Below are 21,220 nucleotides of genomic sequence, written 5' to 3' on the forward strand. Positions count from 1 at the left end.
CAGGTTTATAAAACTTGTGCATATCTATTATATAGTTAATATTAAAATCTTATAATGATGATGTCATTATTAGGCTAATTCCTTTGTTAAGAAAAAAAAATCTAAGCATGGTGGGTGATGTCATTAATCTAAATAATTTTAAATTAAAATTAAATCTTAATAATTAATTATTATTATTAAATCTTATTATTAAATATGTTAATTATTAAAATTAAATAATTTTAAATTATTTTAATTAACTATTTTGAGTACAAGAAGGTATAAAAGTTAGGCAGAAGTAAACAAATTCTAAATTTATATTTTAATTTACACTTTTAAAATAAAATGGCAAACAATATTGTCTCTTATGATTGGACGTGGATTGTTTAATATACATTTTAGATGTTTGATGAAATGTTTGGCTGACGAGTTTCTTAGTCGGACTCTGTGGTTCCACGGATCATTAAACTAAATGATTTTAGCATTTACGTTCACTTAATACCTAAAACATATCATTAAACTGTACTGTTTAAACAAACCCGTGGTTTCACGGATCATTTCAGTATTTATTTTTCTATTTTTTTTTTGTTTTAAATAAACTTTAATAATAAAACTAGTAAAAAGGCCAGGCCCGTTTCATTGGGCCAAAATTTTGGGCTGTGCCATATACCAAAAAACTAGGAGATGAGATAGATATTGTATATGAGGCAGGTTCAAACGAGAACCACAAAAATGGCGAGAACTGGGGGAACTTATTAATTAATGGTTTTCATGCAATTAAATATAACAAATTACATGCAAGTATTAATTAATGCTCATATTATTAACAAACATATGTTCATTACCACAAATTACATGTTAAATTGTTAATTATATGAAATGTTCATATGTTCACAACCAAATATGCACATGTGAACGAGAAACTATATATATGTAAAATATAAGTTTTTTTAAACAATTATATGTTCATTCTTACTCTCCATCAATTATTATGGATGATTCAATCTATTCACATGTGAAAATCTTTGTAAATTAAAAACTCTCGCCTTTTTTGTAGTTCTCGTTTGAACCTTTGACTATTGTATATATATTCAATTGAAAAATTAGAAATGTTACTATTCAATTAGTCCTAGATTGTAATAAACCTCAAATTGAAGGGTGAAAACCCAAACCAACATGTTGCCCCCCACCAACCTCGCTACACTAACTTGGGCTGGCAACATATATTAAATATAAAAAGAAAAAAGAGAGCAAAAGTCCTACCGAGAATCGAACCTACGCTCCTTGAGTAGCTATAGCATGACAAAAACCACCCAGCTAACATTGCACTTGTGTTTTTGTGGCACCACAATGTTTATATTTACGGAAATAAACGATTTTTAATGTGGACATATTGCCAGCCCAAGTTAGTGTAGCGAGGTTGGTGGGGGGCAACACGTTGGTTTGGGTTTTCACCCTTCAATTTGAGGTTTATTACAATCTAGGACTAATTGAATAGTAACATTTCTAATTTTTCAATTGAATATATATACAATATATAAATATATAAATAGTACTCCACAGTATAAATAATAAATAAATATATATAATATATAATAAATATATATAATGTAGTAAATATATATAATGTTTTCTTCAACACTACAGTGGAACACGCACATGCATATTAAAGTTGAGAGTTATAAAATTTTCATTTTTATTTTTATTTATACTGATTTTAATGTGATATTTATTAGATTTATTTTTTTATTGTCTCACACAATATTATTAATAAAATTAATAAAATAAAAATATATTAATTAAGAATTAAAATAAATAAATAAAATGACTTACAAATTTTCTATGTTACAAATTTTGCCGCCTGTTTATCCCCAATAGGACCGAGGGTTTCTCTTTCAGTTGCTGCTTCACCTCCTTCCTCAATTCGTTCCTGTAACTCATGGCGTCATCTATACCAATTCAGATCGATGATTTTGACGTAAGCTACATTCCATCTCTCTCGCATTTTATTTCCGTTAACAAAGTTTATATTCTAATTTGTAATTTCATTTCTTATTCAATTTAGGATTTTGATTGGGAAGCAGCTGTTCTAGAAATTGATGCCCTAGAAATTGATGCCGCTTGTGCAAAACCCCCTATACCATCATCATCATCATCATTTGCTACTACTACAACTACTAATAATTATAACGATGAAAATAATAATTCAGATATGGGCAGTCGGTGCCCTAAATTTGAAAGCAACAAAGCTATTCCGTCTCGTCAATCTACTCTCGATAAATTCGTCGGAATGAACGCTTTTAAAGCCGATGATAAACACGAAGATGCTCAAGACAGTGTTTTGTGTGATATAAGTGTTAGTAGCAGCGTTAGCATTGATCCCGAAGCCGCGAAAACCTGGATATACCCTGGTAATTTATATATAATAGCTTAATCTGAATCTTAAATTTGTGACTTATAATTATTTGAATACAGTTATGAGGTTTAATTAACACCCTAAATGTTTTATAGAAGAAAAAGTAAGCATGAAAAAATAATTACTTTGTGTTTTTTTATTTATGCATATGTATATTATATTTACATGATGATCATCATAGGAATGTATCTTCAAATGTGTATCGCTTGCTTACATTTACAAATTATATTATGAGTTAACGAAGACTGTATATCAATAGGGTTGTTTTATAGGTTTCAAAATGCTCTAAGTATGCATTTAAGACATGTGCAAGTATTATGCTTCATATCAATAAGTTATGTTTCCCAAGCTTAAAATCTCGATGGTTCATGGCAGAAAATGTACCTGTTCGTGATTACCAGGTATCAATGACCAGGACTGCTTTGTTTTCAAATACACTGGTGTCATTACCTACAGGACTTGGAAAAACTCTTATTGCTGCTGCTGTGATGCTAAATTATTATAGATGGTTTCCTGAAGGTGATGAATTATTAAACTAATGAATATTTCTATTAGATATTGTAGTCTTTATCAGATACTATTATTTCATAACTATTTTTCTTATATATAATAGCATTCTGGTATGTAATACATACATATAACCAATAACCAATAATCACATCTATTCCTGCCCAAATTTCAAAATATTGCTAGTTGAGTGCTTAAAGTCAAACGTGTTCGATTAGAATTAAAACTTAGTTCTGATTTAGTTCTTTAATTTCAGGAAAGATAGTGTTTTCTGCTCCTTCTCGTCCACTTGTTATGCAACAACTAGAAGCGTGCCATAATATTGTGGGGATTCCACAAGTGAGTTATCATCTTCATTTTTTCTTTAATATTTGTATAAATTCTTAAGTTTTGAAATGTATATTTGAGATAGTTACTTTAGTTATCCATGTTTTTTGAATTTATTTTACATCGGTTGCAGGATATGACAGTTGATATGACCGGTAAAACAAGTCCTTCATCAAGAGTATCCCTCTGGAAAGATAAACGAGTCTTCTTTGTTACTCCACAAGTTCTTGAAAAGGATATAGAGTCTGGTAAGTCCTCATATCTTGAAAAGGATATATAGTCTGATGCTTCTAGAAGCATTTAGCCATCACATATCTTGAATGTCACCTCGTACTGTAAAACATTGATCCGACCCGAGCCTGTTTTGATGCGTGGCCCAACCCGCTTATCTTGCTACCTTTACGTTCCACTCTTCAAAATCTTATGATATGGAAGCTGTATTTCTTTTTAAGTTTCTTATGGAGATATTATAATGCAGGATCATGCGCGGTAAAACAACTAGTGTGTTTAGTCATTGACGAGGCTCACCGTGCTTCTAAAAACTATTCATATTGTGTGTCTGTTCGTAAGGTATATTGCTATTTAAACCAAATTTAGCCAAAATGACAATATACTTCTGACACGTTTATATTTGGTTGTAAAATGTTAACAACTAAACTTAAGTACATAAATACAAGTGAGGGATATTTTCTTCTTTTGGCTGATGTTAAGTACACTGATATAAATATTGTGTTATGATGTACATCAGATATGTTTCACTGACTTTATAGTGTTATGATTTCTATATAAACATAGTTGATGGCTGTTCCAGTACAATTAAGAATATTAGCTCTTACTGCCACACCGGGATGTAAGTCATCTTGCTTAATCTTCTTAAAGTTATTATATTATTATACAGGGTTTTATATAATTCATGAAGATTTATGTGACATTTTTCAGCTACTCATCAGGCAATTCAACAAGTTATTGATAACTTGCAAATATCTTCTCTCGAGCACCGAAGTGAGAACGATGTTGATGTAACCCCTTATGTGCATGATAGAAAGATTGACCTAATAAAGGTACCTGCAACATTGTTCAATCCCTTAAGTAGATGTGGCAACTTTGAACCATCTATATCTGAGTGGAGCGTTTTGGTCTTATTTCCCCCCTAACGGGTCATTTGGGTCATGATACAGCTTAGTCAGTCAATGGGTTGAACTGGCCCTGAGTTGCCCAGAGTGTATTTTTAGTTCATACATACAACCTCTTAAATCGCTTTATGCAACACTCATGCTAAAACAATTGTTATCATATTGTTTTGTAAGGTTAAAAGCTGAAAAAACCCTTTGGATTCCGTAAAGTTTATGCTAGACTTAGTTCAAACAATTGTTATCATATGCTTCACACCATTAGCTCTCTGATTTTCAAATGTATTACATGGCTAAACTCCTTAACATAAAAAAGTGAACGAGTCTTTTATTTTTTGGCTATAATTTTTGTTTTCGTTCAACAACAAGTCTTTTTTTTGGCATATATATTTAACACGTTTTATAATAAATGTTTTGATTTGACTCGTATAAACTACATATCATGTATTGTTGATAGGTTGTGATGGGAAAAGATGCTGATGAAGCATATAGTCTGCTAATGAGTGCAATACGCCCGTTTGTTCGAAAGCTTTCCGACTATAAAGTATTTCCACCAAGAGATCCTAAAACCGTAAGTTTTCTATCTCTGATGCTTATTGCTTAATGATTAATGATTAATGATTAATGATCGAAACCAATGTAATATGAACATACAAAACCAATATCAGAAGCTATCTAGTTCCTTAATGTCAATCTTATATTATCCAACTTTAAGTTACTTTAGGCTAATAAGTTTTACATTAATCATTAATATATATATAGTAGTATCAACCTACAAGATAGGATCACAATCAACCTTAAAAATATTGAAAGTAAACTCTAATGTTAACTCCTTATAATATAATCAACATTAACGTATACCGCTGACACACCTCAACTTTGCAGTTAAGCCCCATGGATCTTGTAAATTCAGGTAAAGCATTCCACGATCGACCACCACCACATGTGCCCCAGCACCAGTATGCTGAAATACAAGGGACGTTTAGTATGCTAGTCTCAATATATAATATAATGAAGCTACTTTCATCTCATGGTATACCCCCGGCACTTGTGATGCTTCAAGATATGTTGAAACAAGGGTAATTTTGTCTATCTTGTTCTTTACAAATTTCTCAATTACTGAGAATGCAAGTACATGTTGGTGTGTGCGTGTGTGTTTGGGTGGTTGTTTTTGCGAGACCAGAGAAATTGACATGATATAAGTATAAATACATGCTAACAATGATCAATTTTCAGGTTTGGTCGATTTTTGAGTAAAAATGAAGATTTTCATCGAGCTAAGGCTCTAATGCAAAATAGTTTTTCTCGTGGTGCCTTCAGTCCAAAGGTCGCAAAGATGTTAGAAGTGCTGGTTGAACATTTCAGTATGTCACATGGCCTTTTGTCCTTTGAAATATTGTAATGTTTTATTATAAATACGAGCACACCTTCACTTAATGTTTTTTATGTTGATAAATGATAACCGACTTTTAGTTTACAATGAAATGAAAATTATACAACTTCTCATATACTTTACAGATTTGAAGAGGTATATCAGTGAAATAGTAAGAATTGATCACACACAATACTAACAGAGTGTGCTAGTTAATGAATATAGTGAAAGTTTAAAAAGTGATTAGTATTCATTTGGATGTTAAAGAAATAATATAAGGAGGGTCATTTAATGTTTATTTATGGCGGCTCTGATATGTATTTTGTATGTGCAGAAAAACAAGGTCTCAAGAAGTCGAGGGCTATCATTTTCTCACACTTCAGAGAAAGTGTAAGGTTGATATACGCCAATATATTTTCAAAAATCTGGTTTAATATAGTTAAATGATAAACATGTTTATAATCATCAATGTTACTATTTTCAGTGACATAATATCGTCATTAGCCACCATTGGGGAATACGTTAAAGCTGCAGAATTTGTTGGTCAAAGCTCAGGTTAGGATCATTTCGATTGTATTTTTACAATACAGGGTACTTGAAATTCATTGTATCTCATTTTTCAATCAAACCTTATTGTAAAAAACCCCTACCAATTTTTTATTTTTTTTGTTACTTGATTGGTTAAGTTCATTATGAAGTTTGAATCAAAGATTCAGTTCTTTTCAGTACTCATTATTGGGGCAGTTTGTGATGCCATGACTACCTTGTATGGCTGTTTATCTCGTTTATACTGGACTAAACCAGACTGATTTGGAACCGATAATAGTAAGTAATGGAACTGAAAACTGAATAACCTGAACGGGCTTGTGAATGCTTGGATTCTGATCAACTGATTTAGTTCTAAACTAGATGGTGAACCTCATTGTAACTTGGGTTTGTTTAATTTAAAAAATCATAACCGAGAATGATGTCATTTTTCAAGTTTGTAAAAAATTATATGAAAATCAGAGAACTGGTTCAGTTCTGGTTTCAAATTGACTTCTGAAACATTCAGAACCAAGAATGTATGGTTTTCTTTTCTTAAATGGAAATTTAACTAATAATAACGGTTTTGGTTAGTGTTCACGTTTCCTGTTTTGTCCCCCATGATTTTGCACACCCTACCAGAATGATAGTCACATGATAAAGTAGTTACTTCTTATTCAACTTTTTATTAATTTCTTGCATCGATGATGAGACGCCTGATACTCTACATACTTAATTATTACTGTACATTTTTTGCACAGGTAAAAAGTCAAAAGGCCAGACACAAAAAGAACAGCAGGCTGTTTTAGAGGTAACTTATTTAATCCAAGATGGCAAAGTAGGCGGGTTAGTTGTTTTGTTTCTAAATTTAGTAAATAGATAAATAGATTTAGAAATTACTTAGTGTGTCACGTATGATTACATAAATCATACGGAGTAACCAACTAAATATTTACCAATTGTTTGTATAGTAATCGATCAATTGTTCTTATAACATTACATACAAGGTCTTTATGAATCAACTATATTCTTTAGGCAACTTCGTACCCATTTGCTATGTTTTATCAGTTTTCCTGTATGCTATTTTTTTTATTCCTTTACCAGTTTTCCTCATTAGAGATAAAGCATGACCCAAATGATCCATTTAAAGTCAAGATTGCTACCTCTAATTTCTATATTTTATATCGTTTGCACTCTTGATATTTCTTTATATCTGAAATTGATCATAGAAATTTCGTGCTGGTGAATACAATGTTATTGTTGCAACATCGATTGGAGAAGAAGGCCTAGATATTATGGAAGTTGATCTCGTTATATCTTTCGATGCCAATATTTCTCCTTTGCGAATGATTCAACGTATGGGGAGAACGGGTAGGAAGGGCAAAGGGAGAGTTGATATCCTTTTATATTGGCTACTTGTTTTGTTATTAAAATTTCAAAACTTTACTGTAAATCTTTCATCATTTTCGTCCTACATTAAGTGTATACCTTTTGGGGGCTATCAGCCTTTATTTTATGTGTCAATTTTGAATACTTTTCCAAATACAGGGCCAGATTTTGTAACATTACTTTAGCAGATTAAATAGGTAAAGTAGCAAAATTAACTGAAAGTAAAATAGGTGAAAGTCGTAAATATATTGTTAATCAAACATAATAGTCAAGGTTGTAAAAGTCGCCAGTCGATGACAAGTCGATCGGGACCTTGGAGGGATGAGTCGGCCGAGTCGGGGACAAGATGGACGTTGACCAACGTTGACTTTTAGTAGTAATTAATAAATTAAACATACTTATATTACACATAAATTCAAATAAACATATTAAACATAATACATAAAACATAAAATTTCAAACATAAATATATGGCACGAAATCTAGGTTCAAAAAATACAAATTTTTTGGCCCAACTTTGACCGAATTTGACCTACTTTGACCAACTCAGACCCGACTTAGCCAACTCATACCGAGTTTGACCTGACTTTTTAGCGTTGACTCACTTTTAAGGAGTTTTTGAGCAACTCGGGACGGGCTAGTCCCCAAATTGACCTGTCGACCAACTTTTACAACAGTGATAATAGTGTTTGCTACTGTATGTAATCGAAAACAAGACAAAGAATTGTTGACCGGTATGAGCTGCACTAAAAACTTACCTGCTGTCACCTGAACCGATTAAGACCCATTACCCTCTCTACCGGCCCGACCCATTTTGTTTAGTTAAATAAGTGTTCCTTAACAAGCATACTGGTCTTAGCCTGTGAAGGATCAGAGTTGAAGGCGTATCAAAGAAAGCAATCGATCGGGAAAAGAATGAAAAATCTTATGGCAAATGGAACAAATAACTTCATGTTTCACCCTAGTCCAAGAATGGTAAGCTCTACTGTTCAAATTTCAACTAGATATTTGAAGCTACAGGTTATAACTATGTAATTCTGTTTATACATTGTGCTCTGTGATTTACTGTTACAGGTTCCACACGTTTTTAGACCTGAAAAAGTGCTGGTTAAACTGTCAATCGAAGATTTTGTTCATCGTGGGAAAAAAGTGAAAACTGATGATGTCATCCATACACCTACATACAAACTTAAACTTTCAGACGTTGAAACCGACCTACTTGTAAAGTATTTTGGGCCTTCAAGAGAAAACAGTTGGACACACTCTTTAATCGCGTTTCCTCACTTTCAAGCATTTCCATCACGTGTGCATCATGTTTCACATTCTATGAGAACCACAATGCTAATTGATACAATGCAATATTTGCAAGGATCATCGCTTAATAAGCTGTTTAATTGCCAGGTTTGTACTTCATTTCTTTTAGACACCGTTCATTGCCATTGTAGTTTTATGATCATTGAACAGTAATTAACTAGGAGTATTATTTTATTTATGTGGAGAACATATAAAATAAGAAAACAGTGGTCATGTACAAATTTACCCGTTTTGACCTGCTATGTGGACCCGCCCATTAGCGCAACTAGGACGAGATGTCTTTATCTGTCATCATGAGTTTCTTTGCTCCCTTTATATTTCAGGATGAAGAGACTTCAGAGGACTGTGTCGGCTTTGAAAGTGTTGAGCATCACAGTAGTCCTACTAAAGGTAACAACAAACTTTAAGATCTTGTGATCCATATGTTTTACAGTATTTAATATCATATTCCTGATAATGTGAAATTCAACTAACAATTTTACTTGACCCAATAACTTGTTAACCGTACCGAATTATTACTTGTTTTGACCCGTTCTCTATGCACTCCATTTCTTACCTTTTATTCTGTTATTTTACTGTCCTTTGTTGTGAAAGATAATATTCCCTGTTAATATTGCTTCATGGTTTAACCATTTCATATCGGGTTTACTTTATTGCAGAAGATGTAACATTACGAAAGGAACCCGAAACTGATATACTATATCAAATTGACACCTCAAGAACACTGGAGACGCATCATAAGCCTGACGCGCGTTCTAAAAACTCTCCCGTTCACTCATTTTTGTTTGGGTCAGATTTTACATCTGTTGACTCACTTGGAAGGGTGCTTATTTTGTCCGTGCCTATATATCCTCTAAATCAAGTTTTTTCATCTAAAACTTCAAATGGAGAGTATCTAAAGATAGCAGAGGGTAATAATATTGTAACATCTGGTTTACGGGACACTTATGACTTATCAGAAAATGAAATACCTGGAGATGATAAAGTTCTTGAGACAGAAATATCTAATTTAGCGGTTATAAATACGGAACATAACGTTATGGGGATTCCTAATGTTGCTGTAGAAATCACTCATTCGGATGATGAGTTGAACGATGACTTTCAAGCAGGCGATCTCAGTCCTCGACTAACTAACCTATTGATGAGTGGTGTTGTTCCTGAGTCTCCGATAAATATTGGTGAGTGTTTAGTCTGCATTTTGTGCTTTTTATTTTTATTTTTTCTATTATCTTGTAAGGGGCAAAAAGGATGAGTCTTTTTGGTGGGTATTGGGTAAGAACTGGTAAAGTTATAGGATGGGTCAGAATGGGAACCAATCAACAATATTTTGAGTTTCATAACTGATCCGTGTTTTTTTTTTTTTTTTCTCTTTAACAAGCAATTTAGCATGTAATTAGCACTTGGGAATCGATTAAGTATGACCCAGATCTGAGTAATTGCTTCATTTTCACATTTATGTCGTACATCTTTAATTCTTTATTATATGTAACTGTGCAAAGAGGTTGTACACAAGTGAACTAAATTGAGGTTTTGCAGGTGCATCAGTTGAAGAAAAAGGCTGTTTGAGTCCAGATCATGATATATGTTTGGTTCAGAGTAAGAATGATGAAGGACTTAAGGACGATTCTCCAAATAAAATGAATGTTGCCACGTCATCTATACAGGAAGATGTACAAACTCCACAAACGTATTTACCAGAAAGTTCTTCAGTAAAGTGTAAACTTGCTTCAAAATTTGGAGGAGAAGTTCGAACTCCTTTGGCAGATTTATCAAATAAAAGTTGTAGTAATAGTAAAGATTGGATGTTAAGTTCTGGAGAAAAATCAGTTAGTCAACCGAAGCAAAGGCTTAAAAGGTTACGCAAATATGGTGATGTCATCAGAAATGATGATTTGTTACAAAAGGAAAAAGTTGTAGACCATGCATCAGTTTCTGGTAGATCGTGTGCTCAATTGGATCGTGCGATTGATAAGCATGGTAGAGGTACATTTTCCACTGTTCTAATTTAGTCTCAAAGTTGGATATATTAGTTCAAATTCTGGTTATCTGGTATATATCGGTCGAAGTTAGTCAAAGTCAAAGTTGGTCAATGTCCGACTTGTCCCCGACTAGTCTCTAATTTGGCCGATTATTCATTATAAGGTTCCGACCGACTAGTCCCCGACTAGGGACTTTTACAACCTTACTTTTTACGATGCACTCTGCCCCACTTGCCTTCTATTTTCTTTCATCAGGTAACAAAAAGATGTCAAATGATGCCCGCTTTCTTATCGAAGATGAAGCTGAGTAAGTCAATTATTTTTACATGTGTTTCTGGATTATTTTGTTTAATTTTTTTTCCTAATTTTTATGATTAATCAGTGTGTCGTATGTGATTCTTAAAGTTGTATTTTTTCAGTAAATAATCTAATTTTTCAGATAAATTAGATAACGATTATATTATATGCTTTAGAAACACATTTTAGGCGCCTTATAGCCCAATTGACTTTAAATTTCTAGGTACTTTACATTTTATCTTTATTCTTTTTAACTCATTACAAATGTAAGCAGATGTGGTCATTTCTAATTGGATTAAGTACATGGGTCCAAATTGCCACCTCTAAATGATATTAACATCTCGATGGACTGATAAACATATCCTGCAAACAGAAAATCCCAATTTTTTACAGTGCCTGAAATACTATTGAAGGTATTTTTTGTGGTTGATATAATTTCAGGGCGTCTTCAGGAGCATCTGGCGATGAGGATGTTGACAACGAACAAGATTCTTATGACGATAGTTTCATAGATGACAGGATTAATCCTACTGTCGCAGCAAACACACAGGCCCAAGCTAGTCCGCTTGATATGATGGCCATTTACAGGTATGTTCCCAAACCTCCTAATTCGTCACAACTGATGGTCAAAATTTTGTGTGCATAAATATTGTGAGTTCACTTCATTACTAGTATGATCACTAAACTTCAATGATTGTTACTAAAAGCTTTTGTTTTTTCAAAAATCAATAAATTTGGATAATTTTGAGTAGTAAATTAGTAATGATTAATGTTGACACGATTAATAGCAGTTCCTTGCTTTTCAAGTTTTCATCAATGGTGCTCGTTTATACTTCTATTGCAGACGGTCTTTGCTCACTCAATCACCGATAGTAGACTTTAGTCCCGACAACACGGTTTCTATTGACCAAACGCATGATAGTGGTGGAAGCACATCAGCAGCTGCAGCAACAACAAATCTTCATCTTCATTCTAATGGTGAATCATCATCAAAATCAGTTCATCTAAATTCCGAAAGGTTATTATCTTCAGATACTGCAATTCCTACCACTACCAACGAATCTAATTCTAATGAAGTAAAGAGAAGAAAGTTAAATCTTTCTAATGGCGAGTCACTTCCAATCCGTAACCTAGAGAGAGAAATGTTTTTGAACCATGATGCTGCTGCCGCCACTGCCGCTGGTGGCGGTGATGGATGTGGCGGTAAACAGTCATGGCAAGTTGATGAATTTGACGATGACGAGTTCTATCAAGGGATTGATTTTGATGCATTGGAGGAACAAGCTACCAAACAGTTGAGATTAAAATCTCAGTCTTTGAACGAAAAACCAAAGGACCAAAATCTGGATTTTCTTGATTGTCCTTCATTTGACTTGGGAATCTGATGGTAAGTTAATTCATACGATATTAGATTTTGGGTTGGCGTTTTAGATTATGAATTAAAGGGTTGTAAATGTGTTTAAATTATCATAGTGGTTATACAAGATCTGTATATTTTGATTCATTAATCATAATGCGTGAAACTTGCTGACCCTTTTGTTGGCAACAGACAATAGCAACAACCAATAGTGACCGTAAATAAAAGAAACGAACAACAAACCTCGATTGCTAGAATTGAATCTTTCTTAATCTCTATATGCAACTAGAGTTTGTTTATCTGCTTGTTGGATCAGATTTTAGGGCGTGCATTTTAATTTTTATTCTTTTTTATTCATCATCATCATCATCATCATCATCATTATTTTATCGGTTTAATTAAATAAATTGGATTATATAGCATATATAGTACACTTTAGGGAGCTGAAGAAGTATTTTATACTCTGCTTTAGACAGACAAGGGAACCCCAAAATGGTGTTCGAGTGGTTAGGTGATTGAGAATTTCTAAATGAGACTCAAGTTCAACCCTAACTAACTTCATTTTGGGGTCTTGCTTTTCAAAAAGAAAAAAAAAAGGACCAAAACCAAATTATTCATGGCTTAATGAATAAAGTGCTTTTAAAAATAATAATAATAATATAATAATATACTCCATTATAAATTATGATATATATTTTTAATTTATTTTAAACCAAAATTTTAAATTTGATTCTTACCTTATAACTTTCCGGGTTCTGACTCAATATTCTAGTGTACGCAGTTCATCAGAAATACTTCTCGACTACCTTCGATTCTTTCTTGATCACCCCAAGATTCTAACTTTATTTACTTCTCCGTATAAAACAAAACAATATATTTTTTGATAAACTAGTCGGTACTTATCGCATAAAGCAAGTAATTTGGTACCTAACAATATAATAAATCATAAGTATAGTTATATTTATGTGGAGTAATTTTCGATTTGTTGTGACAAAAGTTGTGTTGTTGTTGAGTGTTGTGGGTAGGGATGACAATAGACACCTGATCTAGCGGATATTCATCTGACCATCTGTTTCGTGATGGATATTATTGAACTTAAATAGATATGAATACGAATATGGATGAACTTAAATGGATATAGACATGGATAAAAAGTTTTATCCATAGATATATCAATTAACACCCGAAATACATATAGTCATATACAAATACATAAAACATAAATATATGTGATGATACGTTAAATTACAGGACAGAATTACGGTTCGTAACTACCGTACCCGCGTACTTGTTTAACAGTATCACTCACGAAAGGGGTTATATTGCTTAGGTTATTACGAAGGTTTATGGGTGGTTTATCGTATCGGGTGGCGATTCCCTATTTGGTAACTCATATTGCACTTAACGGGCAATTGGTTTTACGCCACTTATCCTGAGTAGGAACCGAACGAAAGCGATTAAAAGGGCTTTTGGAGTTACTGGCTTTGTGGGTTTATATGGAAGTAGTAAGTTAGTGGTTTTAGATGAGTTTAATTTATTTATTATATTTGTATGTTGGCACATTACTTGAAAGAGGGAAATTGTGCCTCCTCTCTGATCCTTGGTTATTCCTATTTATAGGCAAAGGGGTATACATTACAAATGGCTCTTTTAGCTTCACAACCCACTATACGTTTCCACCAAGACTCACCACTAGATCTAAATACCCACTGTTACTTTTTATTCCTAAAGCTAGGGAGAGATCTTTGGTATCTTCTATAATATTAATAATATTAAGATATATCATATTATACTACCCCGTATTAATTATACTTACTCTATTAAGTCCCTCAGACTTGTATTAATTATACTTACTCTATTAATATGCTTACATATTTACTATTACAAACGCTTTTATCGTTAAATTTATATTTTGCTTTCAACCTTATAATGAAATAACTATGATATATTACAATAAAACACGTTTATCTAACAAAATAAACGAACAAACTACATACTTTTTTTGTCATAATCTATGTTTAATAGTAAATTCAACAAATGTGTTGTGGATATATTTTTGTTATGTCATGTTATATATATATATATATATATATATATATATATATATACATATATATATATATATATATATATATATATATATATATATATATATATATATATATATATATATATATATATATATATAAAATCCATACTACGTTTTTGTTTTCATCGCATATTAGGATATATTATAGCATCTTTTTAATATTGAATGGATATCCATTATCCCGCTTCATCCATTGGATATGGATATGGATGGATGAACAACAATTAAATGGATATGGATGAACAAAACTAAATGGATATGGATATGGATACGGCATCACCCGATCCATATCCGATCCATTGACATCCCTAGTTGTGGGTGATGCAACATTTTAATTTAATTAAATATTATTTAATAATTAATATTAATATGGTACAAACTTGATTAGCATAATGTACAAGTGTGAATTGCATGAGCATTCTCAACAAAAAACACAACCTTAGATGTATATGCACAACTGTTGTGTCACACCCCCAAATAGGGTCTGGGGTATTTGTGACTAATTATATCAAATCACAGTTGTATAAACGAGAACGACTCTATATGAGACGTTTTATTGAGTTTTGCAACAAAAGATAAATAGATTACATTGTATTAAATGTCTTCAATTGATATGATATGTAATGAAGACTCCAAACATAGCAAGCAATCATCATCAAAGCAGTAGATATACAGCGAAAGCAATATTTAAGTACTTGAGAATAAACATGCTTTAAAAAGTCAACACTAGGTTGAGTGAGTTCATAGGTTTGTCATAAATAATGATTTCAGTAATAGATAGACCACAAGATTTAATAAAGTTGATTGATATAGAAATATCAATATAAAGTGTTGATTGATATAGAAATACCAATCTAAAAGTATTGCTAAAGTTGTAATATCGCTACTAAACAAAAGTTACCCCGTGACACTTTGTTATTCGTGTCGTTAAATCATTATTATGTATCCAAGACCAACGGTCAAATAGACAGAGATGTTACTCTCAATAGATCTATTCACAATAATTAAGCTTGCCAAAATTCCAGCAATTGACGATATTACGGTAGGGATTTAGCATGAATCATAGCATGTCATAGCATATAAGTTTGAGTACTTATGTCTAAACGTAAAACAGTTATAAAAGTTGCGCATGTATTCTCAGCCCAAAATATATAAATAATTTAAAAAGGGAGCAAATGAAACTCACGATACGATACGATAGTTTGTAGTAATTATACGTATGACGGCACTGAACAAGTGCAGAGTTAACCTCGGATTCATGAACCTATATCAAGTATATATATTAACACATATACTCGTAATCGAATAAGTTTATATATATATTTTAGTTGTTATATATTTCTATATATATACTTTTATATATATATATATATATATATATATATATATATATATATATATATATATATATATATATATATAAGTATTTATTTGATAAAATAGTATTAATAACGATAATGAATAAAGAGTTTTATTATTTTGTAATAATAATAATAATAATAATATTCATAATGATAGTGGTAATATCCATAAAAATATTAATAATGATACTACTAATAATATCTTAATGATAATACTATGAAAATAATAACCAATAATAATAATAATAATAATAATAATAATAATAATAATAATAATAATAATAATTATAAAAATAACCATTTCACTATTAGTGATAATAATTTTAATAATAGTTTATTAATAATGATACTCATAATAATAATGATAATGTTAATAATAATACTAATAATGATAATCATATTAATAATAATAATAACTTTACTGAAAATGATAATTTTAATAATAATGAGTACTAATAATAATACTATATAAAAATAATGATTTTACTAATTTTTTTATATTAATAATTATAATGATAATACTTAGTAATGATTATAATATTAGTAATAACAATATTAATAATAATTATGATAATAATAATAATGATGATATCCATAATACTTAATAATAATAATACTAATAATAATAATAACAACAACAACAACAACAATAATAATAATAATAATAATAATAATAATAATAATAATAATAATAATAATAATAATAATAATAATAATAATAATAATAATAATAATAAAAAATAAATAAATAAATAAAACTACCTTAAGAGCTTGTTTTTTTAAAAAGAAATGTCAGGAACGGGACTCGAACCCTCGAACCCTCGACCTCTCGCTCAACCGCAAACACCCAACACTATTCAACTGCTTCTGTTTTTCTGTTTTAAACTAACTGCTATATGTATATAACCCGTAATCTTTTCGGTTCTATTTTCATCTTCTAACTCACAACTGAATCGACCAAGAACTCAATCATAGCTTAAACAAATTTGGTTTAGACTTCTCAATCGAAACAGAAACAACAGTTGTGGTTGTATGGATTGACAGGAAAAAAAATGCATGCTGCTGTTCGTGAACCGAAAACAAAAACTGAAACATTAATCATGATTTTGAGACTGTTTTAGACTAAGATTACAACGTGAAATACGTTTCAAATCATCTATAGAAACTTTAGGATTCATTAATTTCAACAGAAACATCAAAATGGACTCAAATTTCTCGAAGAACAATTTGTTGACTTTTTAATTTTAAACCTTTGACTCGCAAATTCGAACCCGATAGGAAAAATTGATGTTTGAAACTTTGCAGAAAATTTTATTACACCATTACTAACAACTCTGCATTTATACTTTTTGAAATTAAAATCGAATTTGAACTATTGTAAATTTAAATCAAGAACAGAGGTATCGTGTTCTATTTTTTTTATTCTGGGTTTCTATTTTAATTTCTCACGATTGTAGTATTATTTAAAGATGGGATTCATATAATTGAGCCAGCAACGTTAATTTTTTTTGTATTGAATTGATTTATTAGTAACGTGGGTGTCGACTCAGAAACAGCAAGAACAACAAAAAAAATAGGAAATTAATAAAAAAAATATAGCTTGATCACGATGGATTAAAGAAACTAAAATCAGATTACGATCAGTTAAAAAAATCAAAAGTATATTGTGATAACAAACCTAATTTTGTATTTGTCTGCATCATTTTTATTTTTATTTTTAATTAATAATTAATAGATATATTAATAATAATAATACTATTAATATTATTAATAATAAAAATTACTAATAATAATAATAGAATTAATAATAATAATAATAATAATAATAATAATAATAATAATAATAATAATAATAATAATAATATTGATAATAATAATTTTTAATATTATTAAGTATAATGATACGAGTAAAAAAAAATAATGATAATAATATTGATATGACAATATTAATAATAAAAATGATAATTTTAATTATAATTAGTAATAATAATAATAATAATAATAATCATTATAAAATGTTAATAATACTATTAATAATAATAATAATAATGTTAATAATAAGTTGTATTAATAATAATGATATTTATAATCACTTTTAGTAAAAGTGATAATACTAATAATATTAATATTATTAATAATTATTAATAGTAATAACATTAATAATATTTGTAATAATAATACTTGTAAATGATAATGATTAGTGATATATGATATTAATAATAATATTAATATAATGAATTAATACAAATGCATAATTGTTTACGAATAATTGTTCGAGAATCGTCGGAATTTGTTGAAGTTTAAATGAATCTGCTCAAAAATTTTTGAGACTCAATTTTAACATGTCGAAATCATATAAAAATTAGGTTTAAATTTAGTGAAAATTTTCGGGTTGTCATAGTACCTACCCGTTAAAAGAAATTTCGTCCCGAAATTTAGTTGTTGCTATCAATCGGCGTTGTTTGTAAACAGGTGAGGATATTTTGGTCTTCACGTTCCCAGGTATGCTCGGGGCCTTGCGTGAATTTCAACAGATAGAATATTGTTTTGTTTCAAGAGTTTAAATCATACAATCCATACATTCTACGAAGTGTATTTTATTATAAATGCGGAGGTCTTTCAAGGGAATAACACGAGTGTCATTGATTAGGTTTTCTCAGAAGAAATGATGAAGCTATACAAGCATTTCAATACACATGAAATGTGTTATAAATAATAGTGAGCTTATTTAAACCTTGAGCGTTTATGCCACAATATTAGGGTAGACAAAATAGAGAGGAGTTCGTGAAAATCACAGTCATGAAATTTGATAGAGATCGTCATTGTTTGCAACAAGAATATTGTAATGATGAATATGAGTTAAAAAATAGAGTTTTATCAGCATTTAGTAATATGGATAAAATAATTCGATTATAGAAAGAGTATAAACGAAGCTATCGTAAAAGATTGAAACATGAAAATATCTGTTTGCTTTAACTTTTGACATAGTTATAGTTGTTTTCCGGATTTCAAGGGATTTAAAGGAAATCTTCATAATCTATAAGATTTGATTCTCCGGTAATTAAGGAAATTAGAGTTTTCTTTGATTAAATGCAGTGAATTTCCTCGATTGGCGTGTCTAGAATTTCGCTATAAATTGGCTTCTTCCGTTTCATTATCTTCACCACTTCTATACTTTCTTCCTCAATTCATACTTCCAAAAGATTCGTCAATATGCTCAATCCCGTATTGATACTTGTTATTATATTGACCATATATGCAGTCATTCTTCTTTTTCATTTACCACCAGAGGAATCTGTTTACTTCTACTATGCTCTTGGTTTTATAGTGTTTTTAGTTCTCCCGTGTCGTTATATTGCTATACGCATTGATATACACGGTTTGTAATTTCGGTGTCATTATCGGGCTTTATATTTTCCCTTATATGTCGAAGCTTCATGCTTTTATAAAGCAAGTAATGGTCCAGAATTCATAGGTATGAAGTTTTGAATGAACCTAATGTTCTAAGTAGAAAGGAACATAATATCACAATTTGATTTGTTAAATTACCAAAATTACCGAGGATAGAACTATCAAGAATATATTTTCTTGATATGTTCAGAGGTTAAATAGAATGTAAGAGTCGTGTAACATGGCAAATGATGATTATAGAGTCTATGAATCATCATCTTCCATTAAAAATTTAGCATGACTTACTGTAATATAATCACGTTGGCCTGGCGTCATTATATTATATTAACTCATGCTTCAATTCCCAACACTTCTTCAAAACATTTATAATTTAAACTTAGATTTTACAGGAGTTTCCTATATAATGAAATACAGAAAGCACGAAGAGGTATATAATTTCTGACAAGAATATTTATGAAAATATCCTCAGAAATATCGAAGATATTTATGATGATATTTTGGAATTTCTAAGTTCGAAGGTTGATGAAGAAAAATTTTCCGCAAGATTTTAACATGAGTACGGAGCAAGATATTCGTTGAAGATTTCATCGGATCCAGAATTACCTGGATTCTTTGAATATAGGGTTTGTTCCTTGTATTTGTCCTTGGTTTTCTTTATCGTTTGCTCAATCTGTTTTTCAGTACCAAATTTTCTATCGAGCGTTCCTAACACTCCATTCTTGTATCATCAACTTTTGGCCATTAAGACCATCTACAATTTTGTTGTTTCCTCTGTATTTAATGCTACCATATCTGAATCATCGGTTATCAATCCGAGATGGTTTCAAGAAATTTTATTTTTTTGATGATTAAACGCTGATTGTAAGCATCACGGATCTAATGGTTGACGAATAGGCGTTGTTTATTTCAGAAGTAATGAATGATAATTTCGGTGGTTTGATGTGATAATTCATCATAGAATACTAATGAATATAATTCATGAATGTAGTGATCTTTAAAAAGATAACACCTGTTAAAGCTTTACTTGGATTCTTATATGTCAAAATCAGAATATGAAATTGAATTTGTATGAAAATGGTTGTTCTTTAGTGAACAAATACATATATCTTTGTGAATGTAAGTAGTATAGTTAATGACTGTTGAATCAGAATTGAAGAATGTATGGTGTAACATATTAATGTGAAATCTAAATATTTCTTGGGTATTACCTACCCGTTAAAATATTTTCACAATTAACAGTTTGTACAAAAAAAAAAAAAATTTAATTACAATCTTTATGAAGATATACGTTCATATATGTATTCTTCAGATATAATATAGATATAATGAGTTAATATAATATTAAACTCATTTGATTTACGGTTGAAACGAGAATAAATAATCTCTAAAACTTTAGAGATTTCATAATTGTCGTGAAATATTTCGCTAATGAAGTTATGAATCAATACTTCATCGTTCATTATTATTGATATACCTTAGTATATGATGTTGGTACTCATGGAATCCTTGTGATCTTCTCAAGGCACGAATAATGTTTTCTAAAAAGTTTCGAGTACATCGAAAATTGGAAGTATACAATAAATCATGTATTTGAATAATACACTTGGTTTATTATGAAATGGAGTTTATTGTGCTGAAGTAGTGATTAATGATTGTTAAATCATTAACGAAGGATGTACATCATAGCATATTATTTCTAACGACCCGTCCTAATCCATCTGGACGAATACATTACATTTGATTACATCGCGAGGTGCTTGACCTCTA

General features: G+C 30.5%; 1 protein-coding gene across 1 annotated transcript; it reads left to right on the forward strand.

Annotated features, from left to right (window-relative positions):
- Positions 1 to 2,085: 2,085 nt before the first annotated feature.
- On the forward strand, positions 2,086 to 12,818 carry LOC139871590 (DEAD-box ATP-dependent RNA helicase FANCM). Its single transcript, XM_071859298.1, has 22 exons — positions 2,086 to 2,390; positions 2,771 to 2,914; positions 3,159 to 3,241; positions 3,363 to 3,477; positions 3,708 to 3,799; positions 4,025 to 4,079; positions 4,169 to 4,290; positions 4,817 to 4,930; positions 5,245 to 5,438; positions 5,596 to 5,723; positions 6,066 to 6,126; positions 6,216 to 6,286; positions 7,018 to 7,067; positions 7,486 to 7,651; positions 8,496 to 8,620; positions 8,720 to 9,046; positions 9,283 to 9,349; positions 9,619 to 10,137; positions 10,496 to 10,942; positions 11,194 to 11,245; positions 11,677 to 11,823; positions 12,080 to 12,818. The coding sequence occupies exons 1-22, from the start codon at positions 2,192 to 2,194 to the stop codon at positions 12,618 to 12,620; spliced, it is 3,819 nt and encodes a 1,272-aa protein (XP_071715399.1). The 5' UTR covers positions 2,086 to 2,191; the 3' UTR covers positions 12,621 to 12,818.
- The last annotated feature ends 8,402 nt before the right edge of the window (positions 12,819 to 21,220 follow it).

Source organism: Rutidosis leptorrhynchoides, chromosome 10 (genome assembly GCF_046630445.1).
Source record: "Rutidosis leptorrhynchoides isolate AG116_Rl617_1_P2 chromosome 10, CSIRO_AGI_Rlap_v1, whole genome shotgun sequence".
In the NCBI taxonomy this organism is placed as follows: Eukaryota; Viridiplantae; Streptophyta; class Magnoliopsida; order Asterales; family Asteraceae; genus Rutidosis; species Rutidosis leptorrhynchoides.